This window comes from Oncorhynchus masou, chromosome 28, assembly GCF_036934945.1.
Source record: "Oncorhynchus masou masou isolate Uvic2021 chromosome 28, UVic_Omas_1.1, whole genome shotgun sequence".
NCBI lineage: Eukaryota > Metazoa > Chordata > Actinopteri > Salmoniformes > Salmonidae > Oncorhynchus > Oncorhynchus masou.
The window spans coordinates 63897551-63910631 of NC_088239.1; the positions used below are offsets into that span (position 1 = coordinate 63897551).

The 13081-nt window shown below is 45.8% G+C and overlaps 1 protein-coding gene across 1 annotated transcript in view; it reads left to right on the forward strand.

Annotated features, from left to right (window-relative positions):
- The window catches only part of LOC135518053 (netrin receptor UNC5D-like), a 331784-nt gene that overhangs the window by 315011 nt on the left and 3692 nt on the right, over positions 1 to 13081 (forward strand). Inside the window, exons 12-16 of the mRNA XM_064942889.1 lie at positions 2442 to 2613; positions 5348 to 5578; positions 9248 to 9397; positions 11465 to 11629; positions 12135 to 12313. Coding sequence (XP_064798961.1) covers positions 2442 to 2613; positions 5348 to 5578; positions 9248 to 9397; positions 11465 to 11629; positions 12135 to 12313 — 897 coding nt within the window. The remainder of the gene's footprint in view (positions 1 to 2441; positions 2614 to 5347; positions 5579 to 9247; positions 9398 to 11464; positions 11630 to 12134; positions 12314 to 13081) is intronic.

Below are 13081 nucleotides of genomic sequence, written 5' to 3' on the forward strand. Positions count from 1 at the left end.
TCTATTCTACTATATCTTAGTCTATGCCACTCTGACATTGCCCGTCCATATATTTATATATTCTTAATTGCATTCCTTTACTTAGATTTGTGTGTATTGGGTATATGTTGTGAAATTGTTAGATATTACTTGTTAGATATTACTGCACTGTCGGAGCTAGAAACACAAGCATTTCACTACACTCGCAATAACTTCTGCTAAACACGTGTATGTGACCAATAAAATGTGATTTGATTTGATTTGGAGGCCTTGGTGGGGACCGGGGGTATAAGATGCCATTAAGAGATCAGGATAGCAATAAGCACTCTGAGTTAGAAGCGCTGAGTTGAGTTGGAAAGTTAGTGGTGAGAGGAATTGCAGAGCCTAATCCTGAACACACACTGAAAAGTTGTCTGTCCTTCAGTGTTTTTAATGTAATATGTTTGTAGCAGAAGTAGTGCACAGAGCTAGCTTCATCTGATGAATCACTTTGCTCAAAACCTCCAGCTTTAAAGCCTTGGCTTTGACTCGGCGAGCTAGCAAGGTCTTGTTGTGCACTGATAACCTGAGCTTGAAACTGTGGGGAACAGTGCATGATATCCAAGGTTATTATGTTGTTGTTTGTTTTTCTAAATGGAACAATAAAACTCCCACAGGGTGGGGTTAGTGCCTTGGAGTGTTATTCTTTGATGCTTGTCAGGCCACCACAGTACAGCCCACCTGAACACAAGGTCAGGAGACCTCTGTGGCGATCTGATAGGTGACAGAGTGTGAATGAGAGATCGGGTGATGGGTGTGGAAGGGAACGTGTTTGTGACGGAGGATGGAGGTGTGAGAGGAGGAGTTGCTGTAGACTAGGGATGAAAGATCTAGAGTGAAAGAAGGAGTGTTAATTAGGGGTGGCCTTCAGTCGAGCATCTCTCTGTTTGCAATCATATTACTATTCATTTTACGTTGTTTACGGAAGCTCATTTCTGCCCGATAAATTGTAGTCTATTTATTTGTTATTTTAAGTGTATGTTTTAAGAATAAGCGTTTTTGTGGATCACAGAATATCACTCAGTATAACAATGCCAAATCTCTCTCTGAGTGCAGTCAAATCATTCCAATCCATTAATGAAATAAAAGCCTATTACATCAATAACCCAAAGTCACCCTACTTGATCCACCTCTCAGACTAATTCAATTGTCTTTGTTCCCGAGATACTTAGTCAGAACCATGAAAAATGTCTAGTTTTTACTATTTTTAAGCTCCGAGTCGTGTTTTCTTTGAAAAACAAACAGCTTTATCCTCCTCTATTCAGGCTAATTATCAGAGTCCAATCTGCAGGTGACCTTGATGCTCCTCTGGTGACTGGGCCTGATTATCATATACATACTCACACACACACACACACACACACACACACACACACACACACACACACACACACACACACACACACACACACACACACACACACACACACACACACACACACACACACACACACACTCACAGCACAGCTGCAGGATTTCACCGCTGTTGGCTGATTTATTCTGTATTTTTAGATGCGAGATCACAACCGCTGTCAATGTTTAACTGTTGATTGCTTTCATTGTAACAATGGAGACAAATTGGACACAATAGGCAGTGGAAGCACACTGGTAATTAGCAAAGAAATAAATAATGATAAAGCAGAGTGGTGAAAATCCGGCGGCGAGCGAAGTTGTTCACACTATTTGTTCACACCATATCATGTTTAACTGATATTTGAGAGTGTGTGTGTCTGTGTGCGTATGTGTATGCGTGTATCTGTGTTTGTGTATGAGTGTTTGTGTGTGTGTATGTATTTGTGCATATATCTTTAATCTCAGTTTAGCCGACACTGTAGAATGCTACCCAAACAGCCCTGTTTGTGATGTTTCACTCAACAACAACACACAGTTGTCCTGATCCCCTCATTAAAGTGTCCAGTTAATCAGTTTAGCTGAAATCACTCCTCTGGCGCTGCCTCTGGTTCCTAATCTGACCTGTCACTAAGGACGAGGCAGGAGACGCTAGATTGGCCCTTTGACAGCAGGGGATAGCAGCGCCACTCTACCTACCGTGAGATTGACCCCCAGGCCCACAGCAGCAGGACTGACGGATGGCTCAGACTCAAATAGTATGAAATCAAGAAGACATCAGTTTTCATTGCACGCTAGGCCTTAGAAGTCTGTGTAGTAGTGTAGACCCTTCTGGACTGAAGGCAGGATTGGCAGCCCATAGAAAAGTTTGAGTGTTCCTAAGAATAGGACCTTCTTCTAGCGTTTCTTTTCCCCCTTGTGTTCCTCAAATAAAGCCATGACCCACTGTTTAGAAGCATGCCCGATTTTTATGTTCCTTTCATGTTCTCTGTCTGTGGAGTTTGGAGAGGTATTTACTCTGTGTGTTGTCAGAGTCTAGAACCTCCATATTTCTGTATGTGTGTTTTCTGCAGTACCCTATCAGAGGAGAGCCAAGAGGTCCTGCTGAGCCCAGAGGTCACCTATGGTCCACCGGGCCTCGACCTCTCCTGCCCCGTTGCCATGACAATAGCCCACTGTGCTGAGTTCGCCACCGACAACTGGAACATCCGGCTCAAAAGGCAGACAAAGGATAACAAGTGGGAGGTGAGGTTGTCCTGAAAACATTTCAGAGCATTTAGAGAAACAATAAAAATGTTCTCTGCACTTCACTGTGTTAAAGACTCTGTGTAAATTCAAATTAATATTGTAACTTTCCTTTTATAATATCTTTAAGATTATTTAACCGGAGTTAAACCGGAGTAAACACATTAAAATGCGTTCCAGATGTTACCATCGCTGGCTGCTGTATTCAAAACTGTCCTTTGCTTATGTGCCGTCTATTTCAAGTGTTACGGTTATTTTTCACAACTTTGCTTGCTGCGTGGGCTGTGTGCAAGGAAAATGCCACCTAATATGCACACATCAAATGAAACATTTTCAAACACTAGACTGAGACAACAGTTGATTTAGATTTCTTTGTTCCACACACTTGATTTCTTTGTTCCAAAGGTGCTATGTAGAACCTTAGAAGGTTCTTCAGCTGTCCCCATAGGAGAAACCTTTGAAGAACCCTTTTTGGTTCCAGGTAGAACCATTTTGATTCCAGATATAGAACTCTTTTGGGATCCATGTAGAACCCTTTATTGGAACCAAAAAGGGTTCTACCTGGAACCAAAAAGGCTTCTCCTATGGGGATAGTCGAAGAACCCTTTTGGAACCTTTTTTTTCTAAGAGTGTACAAAAAAAGCAGGAGTATTCATCTTTACCTTGTCTTTTCCCCCAAAACTTTGAATTGAGAATAGGATAGAACCACAATCTCAATTCCACACATTCTGTTCTTCATTCTGACTTGTCAACCTCTATTCCACTGAGGTTCATTGAGCTGCCAGTTGGGAGGAACTATTTCACTAACCCATGTTAGAATGGACTTCTTTGAAAGCTAGTGAAAACTCAAGTCTATGACTTCTCTTACAGTATGTGGTCCTCCCGACCGCTAGCCCTTTGAATAGCACACAAACCTCTCAAAAAAGCCCTTGAACTCTGCCTTTCTGTCTCTTAGAACTTCCATCTCACTCTCTCTCTCTGAGGGACTCCCTTGTTCTCTCAAGCAATGAGCTCCAACATCATTCCACACCCTCCATTTTTCTCCATCAATCCACCCGTCTATACATTCCAGCAGAGGTATTGCCAACGTTCTGTTAATGTATAACTAACCCCATCAAAGGAGCTATAGAGAGCGACCGGGACCTCATCTAGGTAGACGTGACCCCAAAGCTCAGAGCTCTTTGTGCCTTGTGGTGCGCCCATGACACCCCAAGGCCCGGGTCTATTCACTGCCTATGGCATTTACACAGGATGTAATTTGCCGGCAAGAGATGCTTGGCGCTCAAAAGGCAGCTATCAAAAGCCAGTCGACAAGTGAGTGTGTGTGTGTGTGTGCTGCGGGTAAGAGAATGGGAGAGAGCGATGTCCCTCTAGAGAGAGAGAGGCGCCCCTCGTCTTGCCCATGTGAAGAAGCCATGGCGAGACCTGCTTCCTTTTCTGTGCAATAGTGAGACTTTTATCTCAGGCAGAATGTCAGGGCAGCCTCTTCAAATGTGAACCATCTCTGGATTTAATGACATTACGAGCATCCCCCTCTCTCTCTCTCTCTCTCTCTCTCTCTCTCTCTCTCTGTCCTCTTCTCTCCCTCTCTCTCTCTCTCTCTCTCTCTCTCCCCTTCTCCCCCTCTCTCCCCTTCTCCCCCCTCTCCCCCCTCTCTCTCTCCCTCTCTCTCTCTCTCTCTCTCTCTGTCTGTCCCCTTCTCCCCCTCCCCCCCCTCTCTCTCTCTTTCTCTCTGCCTGTCCCCTTCTCCCCCTTTCCCCCCCTCTCTCTCTCTCTCTCTCTCTGTCTGTCACCCCCACACTCTCTCTCTCTCTCTCTCTGTCTGTCCCCTTCTCTCTCTCTCTGTCTGTCCCCTTCTCTCTCGCTCTCTCTCTCTCTCTCTCTCTCTCTGTCCCCTCTCTCTCTCTCTCTCTCTCTCTCTCTCTCTCTCTCTCCCCCTCCCCCTCTCCCCCCCCCTCTCTCTCTCTCTCTCTCTCTCTCTGCCTGTCCCCTTCTCCTCTCCCTCTCTCCCCTTCCCCCTCTCTCTCTCTCTCTCTCTCTCTCTCTCTCTGTCTGTCTGTCCCCCCCCCTCTCTCTCTCTCTCTCTCTCTCTCTCTCTCCCTCTCCCCTTCTCCCCCCCCTCTCTCTCTCCCCCCCCTCTCTCTCTGTCCCCCCCCCCCCCTCTGTCTCTCCCTCTCTCTCTCTCTCTCTCTCTCTCTCTCTCTCTCTCTCTCTCTCTCTCTCTCTCTGCCTGTCCCCTTCTTCCACTCTCTCTCCCTACATTTTTCCGTTAATACTGCTAGGCTTTGCGGTGGAGTTGTTTGACTCCCGTTTCTTCCATTGCTGCCTGCCTGTCTGCCTGTCACATACAGTGGGGATGAGCTGTATAAAACATATATTCCTAATGTCTGCTGCAGAGCTAATGGGCCAGGTGTAGCAGGCTGGGCCAAAGTACTGCATTACTATATTATACAGCCTGACTTTATAAAGTTTAACCATGCCTTAATACAGACAGGGCCATAGGGTCACAGGGAGGGTGCAGTTGGTGATTTAGGAGAGGCATTGAGAAAAGAATGAAAGAGAAATGAGCTATGCAACAGGTGTGTGGTAATCACATTACTGTTCACGATACACAATTTGCTGATTGCTTATTTTTCCGTCTGCAGCCATTATCCTCGTCATCATGATAAACAACATCAGCCTAATGCCCCAACCCGCCCCAACTTCTTTTTTCTTCTATTTTCTTCTCTCACAGGAAGTGATGTCAGTGGAGGAGGAGAGCACTTCCTGCTACTGTTTGCTGGAGGCTCAGTGCTGCCACCTGCTCCTGGAAAGTCCAGGGCGCTATGCCCTGGTGGGGGAGCCACTGAGCCAGGAGGCTGTGAAGAGACTGAGGTTGGCCGTGTTCGGTAGTGCAGACAACACCAACCCTCTGGGATACAGCCTGAGGGTGTATTGTGTCGACAACACCCCCTACGCATTCCAGGTATGGGGGGGGAATGGAAGGATGGATGGTTGGTTGGCTGGGTGACTGTTTGACTGACTGACTGAATGCTGACCGATGGACGGATAGACTGCCTATCACCCGAGTTTAGGCTGTGGAGTGATAGGCAGTAGAGTGCTTTCTGAGAACATGATATGTTATTGCAGTAGCAAGCTAGCCTGCAGTGGTAGGTTTCAACTGACAGAAGAACTTTAAGAAAGTACTCTATGAAGGTTATACACAGGTCAGCTTGCTTAAAGGAGAGTGTGTGTGTTCGTGTCTGTCTGCGTGCATTTGTGTGCATGCGTATCCGTGTATCCATGCTCGCGACCCCACGTGTGTGTGACCTCATTCCACCCCCTGCAGGTGTGTGTGAGTGTTTCTTTTTCTGTGTTTCTGTCCAATTGCGTTAGTGTGTCGTGGCTGGTGGTTTTGTCCAGAAGAGTTTTCTCTGTCTGATTTTCGTGTTCCACCAAAGATCAGCAAGTCCAGTCACACAGCCAGAGAGAGAAAGAGAGATGCTGCTGGATGATTAGGAGAGACAACACTGCAAGGTTTCCTCCTCTGCCTTCTTTCTAGGGCTTAACTGAATATTTGTAGTGTGTTAATTAAAGATGTTCTTGCATTCCATTCCGTGTGACGGCCCGGGCAAGGGAGCACACACTGCAGTTGGAGGGTGAGAGAGAGAGAGAGAGAGAGAGAGAGAGAGAGAGAGAGAGAGAGAGAGAAAGAGAGAGAAAGAATTCCCTTTTAGGCAATTTCCTGGACAAGACATTTCACTCTAATACAGAAGGTGTAATCTTGGCAGTAGAAAAACAATCAATTTGACCTTTCAGCTTCCCTATCAAATCTAAAAATTCCAAGCGGACAACCTTAGATAATTAACAACAATGACAAATGGTTTGATGAAGTGAAATGCAAAAACCTAAGAAAGAAATTGAGAAATATTCCCAACCAAAAACATAGAGACTCAGAAAACCTGTGTCTATACTTTCACTATGAATCATGAAAAGAATACAGAAATACACTACGGAAAAAGAAGGAACAGTACGTCAGAAATCAGCTCAAATGTAAATGAAGAATCCATAAAATTTCGCCACTTCTGGGAAAATTGGAACACACTTAACAAACAACCACACAAAGAGTTATCTATCCAAACCTGAGATGTGTGGATAAACCACTTCTCCAATATTTCTGTCTCTATAACAAAGAACAAACAGCAAAAACATATATATGATCGATTACAAATCTTAGAATCAACTATTAAAGACTACCATAACCCACTGAATTCTCCAATTACATTGAATGAACTACAGGACAAAATACATACCTAAGCGACTTTGAGCGTGGTATTATCTTCGGTGCCACGCGCACCGGTTCCATCAAAGAAGTGGTCGGCCTCCTGGTCTTTTCACTCACGACAGTGTCTAGGTTTTCCCGAGAATGGTGCAACAAACAAAAAACATCCAGTCACCGTCAGTCCTGTGAGCGAAAACATCTAGTGGATGAGAGGTCAAAGGAGAATGTGCAAGCTAACAGACGGGCCACAAACAGGCAAATAACGGCACAGTACAACAGTGGTGTCCAGAACGGCATCTCGGAATCACAACTCTTTGGTCCTTGACCCGGATGGGATATTGCAGCAGACGACCAGGTTCCACTCCTATCAGCTAAAAACAAGAAGAAGCGGCTCCAGTGGGCACACGATCACCAACACTGGACAAGTGAGGAGTGGAAAAACATTGCCCACCTGGTCTGACGAATCCCGGTTCCTGTTGCATCATGTTGATGTCCGAGTCAGGATTTGGTGTAAGCAGCATGAGTCCATGGCCCCATCCTGCCTGGTGTCAACTATACAGGCTGGTGGTAGAGGTGTAATGGTGTGTGGAATGTTTTCCTGGAACACGTTAGGTCCCTTGATACCATTTGAACAACATTTCCATGCCCAATGAATTCAGGCTGTTCTGGAGGCAAATGGAGGTCCGACCCGGTACTAGATTGGTTCTCTCTTTTAGTTCGGTGTAGAGGTGATGTATGAATGATATACAATGAAGAGTAGCTATGGCCTTTTCACACAAACTAATTTCTATCGTACTCACATTGTCTCTCATAATGATACCCATTATCCTCTTTTTGCCTCATTCACAAAAAAGGCACACACACTCTGAGGTATTTCTTTCTTTCTGTATTTAACCTTTATTTAACTAGGCAAGTCAGTTAAGAACAAATTCTTATTTACAATGACGGCCTAGGAACAATGGGTTAACTTGTTCAGGGGCAGAACAACAGATTAACCACTAGGTATGCACCTGTGAGCAGTGTAGTCACGCACGCACACACACACACACACACACACACACACCTCTGACAGCAGCCAGTTGCTTTGAGGCTATGAGTTATGCTCCAGAGAGGTTGTGATGTGACAGAGCTTGGCTCACTAGAGCAGCTTTGGTTCTGTCCGCATCAGTCAGAGGGCAGCCTTGCATGGTAAATAGAGTGAAATTACATTCGGGAACCCACCAGCCAATTCTCTACATCTCTCTCTGTCACTCTGTCCTGTTTATTTGTTCATTTGTCCAGTTTTGGTGGTTTTTGTTTGAACTTCATACGACAAATTATTTCCCTTGCGATGCCGAGTAAAGAATCGATCAGGGACAATTTTTCAATTTCCACGCGCCTTTCCTTTTGTGATGGAGACGGCAGACATACAAACACACAGACACACACACGTGTATGCACACATACACATACACACACACGTACCCACACACGTATGCACACACACAACCAAACACATATATGTGTACACGCAGACAAACACAAAGACACACACACAGTTTCACACCCACTCTCTCACACACACACACACACACACACACACACACATACACACTAATGCTCCCGGTCTCCATAGAGAAGCGCAACAATACCCTCAGATAAGAACCCAAAAAGCGCAAAATCACCTAAGTCCTTTCATCAATAGCAAACGCCATTCGGGAAGATCAGGCTTGATTTCTGTCTCTGTGTTTCTGAAACAGCATTTGAGGGGTATTGTGGTCCCTGATTTTATTCATTGAACATTTTATTGCCAGGATTTGCTTAGTTTATTCTTTATTTGTTTGTTTGTGTGTTTGGGGGGTTTCATTCTATGCGTGAAATTATTTTGTAATTATTTCTAGTTGTTAAAAAATGCATTTTAAGCAATTCTTCCACTTGCTTTCTCTTGCAGAGGAGGCTAACTGAATGCCCAATCTCCCCATGAGCTGTTTAATTAAACTGTTTAGAGCTGTTCAGATCTTCAGGGGGGAGTTGGTAGTTCAGAGCACTGTTTCTTAATTCAGTACAGATAGAGGAGAGTGGTTGTATTAATAACTGAGTAATATTGGTTTTCTATGTTGTGTAATCTATGTATACTGTACTTAAATGCTGTAAACACACACACAAATAACGTAATTCTCACACTTTTATTTCACCTTTCTCTCCACCCCTCATCTCCCTTCTCTCTCCCACTCTCTCTCTCTTGCTCTCTCCCTCCCACCTCCTTCCCCACTGTCCCTCTTCTCCCCAACACCTACGCCTCTCTCACTCTTCCCTCCCTACCCCCTCCTCCTCCTCCTCCTCCTCCTCCTCCTCCTCCTCCTTCACCACTGTTCTCCCCTCTCCCCCTATCAGGAAGTGGCATCAGTGGAGCGGGTGAGGGGCGGTCGTCTCCTGGAGGAGCCCAAGACGCTGCTGTTCAGGGGGAACTCCTTCAGCCTGCAGCTCTCCATCCAGGACATCCCCCAGTTCCTCTGGAGCATCAAGCCTTTCACCACCTGCCAGGTAGGGGAGGGCGGAGTGTGTGTGTGTGGAGGGGAATTGTTTGTGTGTGTTGAGAGTAGGTGCAGGGGTATGGGGGTGTGTCATTTGAGAAACACCATCATTTGAGAAACCTCCCTTCCATCTGAGTCTTCTCCTCCATCAACCATCCCTTCATCAGAGTCCTCTACTCCATCAACAATCCTGTCTTCTTACTCTGGGGTCACAGCAAAGAGCAGGGACTGTGGCAAGGACAGAGGACAATAACTATCTCTTCCACACACACACACACACTTACACACAAAACTAAATCAATTATGTCTTCTAGGCACACACACACACAGACACACATTTCCTTATCTTCCTAGGGGTATACGTGGTGCATGTACTGTGCTGCTCTGTGATTTTACGCCCTCCAGTGAGATCACATTAGCAGAATTAGCCAGAAAATCAACCAGCTCTCATGGAGCAGAGAGAGATGGAGAGAGAGCAAAAGAGATGGTGGAGAGGGAGGGAGGGAGGGAGGGAGGGAGGGAGGGGGAGGGAGGGAGGGAGGGAGGGAGGGAGGGAGGGAGGGAGGGAGGGAGGGAGGGAGGGAGGGAGGGAGGGAGGGAGGGAGGGAGGGAGGGAGGGAAAGGTCAGGAAGAGTAGAAGCTCAGTGAACAGTTTCATCGTACAGACAGTGAGTCGCATAGCCGTGGCTTGCTATATAAAGCATTCAGTTACTGTTCAGCTGAATGTTAAAATGGGTAAAACAAGTGACCTAAGCAACTTTGAGCATGGTAGTATGATCGTCGGTGCCAGGTGCACCGGTTCCATCTCAGAAATGGCCGACCTCCTGTACTTTTCACTCACGACAGTGTCTAGGGTCTACCAAGAATGGTGCGACAAACAAAAAACATCAAGTCATCAGCAATCCTGTGAGCAAAAACATCTAGTGGATGAAACGGCATCTCGGGAATGCACAACTCATCGGTCCTTGACCCGGATGGGATATTGCAGCAGACGACCAGGTTCCACTCCTATCAGCTAAAAACAAGAAGAAGCGGCTCAAGTGGGCACACGATCACCAACACTGGACAAGTGAGGAGTGGAAAAACGTTGCCAACCTGGTCCGATCAATCCCGCATCATGCTGATGGCAGAGTCAAGATTTGGTGTTGGCAGCGTGAATCCATGGCCCCATCCTGCATGGTGTCAACTGTACAGGCTGGTGGAGGTGGTGTAATGGTGTGTGGAATGTTTTCCTGGCACACGTTAGGTCCCTTGATACCAGTTGAACAATGTTTCCATGCCCTAAGAATTCAGGCTGTTCTGGAGACAAATGGCAGGGGTCTGACCCGGTACTAGATGGGTGTACTTGTGTCTATATCCCTTCACAGTGGACTACTTTTGACCAGAACCTTGTGGGTCCTGGTCAAAAGTAGTGCACTATAAAAGTTAAAGGGTGCCATTCAGGATGCAGCCTAAAGATGTACTCAATAGGAAGCTCTCATGTCATTATCTATCATTATGTTTGCTTGAAGGATCCCAAGAGAGTCTGATTCGTAGTTGTGTTTGTTTGTCATTATAACAATGACCACACAGTATATAGGAATGGAATTGACTTTGAAGGACAGAATGTTGACTAGGCAAGTAATTTCAGACTGGCCATCTCCAATTCAGTTTGCTCATGGGTAGACAACCCCAACCCCAAGAGGCTGCTGATTGTATTCCCTTCATTGATTAGCAGTGGTTGTTGAGTGGGTAAAGAAACCATTGACTTGGTCTGGTCTGAACTAATAATTAAAGCTGAAATAGAGGAAAGGGGGCAATGCAATTAGCTGGCATTCAGGCATTGTATTTAGTAAATATTGTCATCCAGGGTCTGTATTCAAAATGCGCCTCAGAGTAGAAGTACTGATGTAGGATCAGGTCCCCCCTGTTCATGTAATCTTATTCATTATGATCTAAAAGGCAACATGGATTCTATATCAGCACTCCTACCCTGAGACTCTTTGTGAATACTGGCACAGAGCTTGATTAGGTCTATAGTTTATTTCATGTATTGATCCCACCCACTCTCTCTCCCCCCTTCTCTTTCTCTCTCTAGGAGTTCTCGTTCTCTCAGGTGTGGGCTAGTAACCAGCGGCCCCTGCAGTGTGCCTTCTCATTGGAGCGCTACAGCCCCGCCTCCTCCCAGCTGTCCTGTAAGATCAGTGTGCGTCAGGTCAAAGGTCAGGAGCAGATCCTCCAGGTCTACACCTCTGTGGTCGAGGTAAGGGGAGGAGTGTGTGTGGGAGGAAGAGTGTGTGTGGAATTGTGTGTATACAGTATATGGCAGGAAGTGTGAAGTGTGTTTGTCGGGGGGGGGGGTGTTTTGTGTGTGTGCAAGTGCGTCCATGTGCGCGTGTGTGCGTGTATGCGTGTGTGTGTGTGTGTGTGTGTGTGTGTGTGTGTGTGTGTGTGTGTGTGTGTGTGTGTGTGTGTGTGTGTGTGTGTGTGTGTGTGTGTGTGTGTGTGTGTGTGTGTGTGTGTGTGTGTGTGTGTGTGTGTGAATCCTGTATGGAGCTGAAGCTGTGATACTAATAGGCTCTCTCATTAGAGTGAATGTCTCCTGATTTTACTGAAGGGCTTTTCTTAATGAAGCACGCAGGGGCCTCTTGACATATAGATTACATTGAGTTAATTCTTTGAAGCCATATAATCTTATGTTATCTGTAGAAAAGAAATGGTCACTCTAACACCTCTCATTTTTATGCTGCAACGGTTTCTTCCTCCAGAGTGAAAAGGAGGTAGTCCCCTTCTTCACTCAGTCGAACTGTACCACCACATCGCTGACAGGGTCCAGGGCCTTCAAGATCCCCCTGTCCATCCGCCAGAGGATTTGTGCCACCTTCGACACAGCCAACGCCAAGGGAAAGGACTGGCAACTGCTTGCACAGAAACTCCATATAGACAGGTGAGCTACCATGCGCACTTGCACGCACACACACATATACACTCCCTGCTGTACAATACACCCAGAAACCCTGGGTCCCCATCCTTGAATGGTAGTCCAACTGTTGTATTGGCCCCTCCAATGTTCATCATGTTCGACTAGCAGCCACCATTTCAGTCCATTTCATTTAGGGATTCTAATAAGTTTTATTGAGCTGGATTAATAATGATACTGCAAGGTCCAGCAATGTGTCGCAAGTCTATTTTGTTGCTCTATTGCCTTGGTCAATGTATTTGCAAATGACTCGTTTTGAAATTACAACATTAGAGAAAAGATCAACCTTGACTACATCAACTCAACTACCAGTCTCCCTATGGATGTGCCTAGTCATTTGCATAATGGTTGGCTTATTATCTGGGACTTCGCCACTGTGCCAGTCTTTATCTGCTAACACCAAGCAACCCTACCAGTGACCAGGTCACACACACACTCTGTGGATCTCATTATAGATCTGTACACACACACACACACACAGTCTTGTTTAACTAAACTTGTAGGGACACACAATTCAGTCCAATTCAAAATCCTATTTTCACTAACCTCCAACCCTCCATCCTTCCCTCTGTTATTTGTCACAGATGTTGGAGATTTTAGCGGTAATGGCTAATCTCTATTCCCTCAGCCTAAGAAGAAACAGTCAATAAGGAGTGTGGAAAAGGGGAACACAGTTTACTGAATAAAAGTGTGACATAAGCCGTGTGACCAGGAATGTCCATGTGCATCAAATAA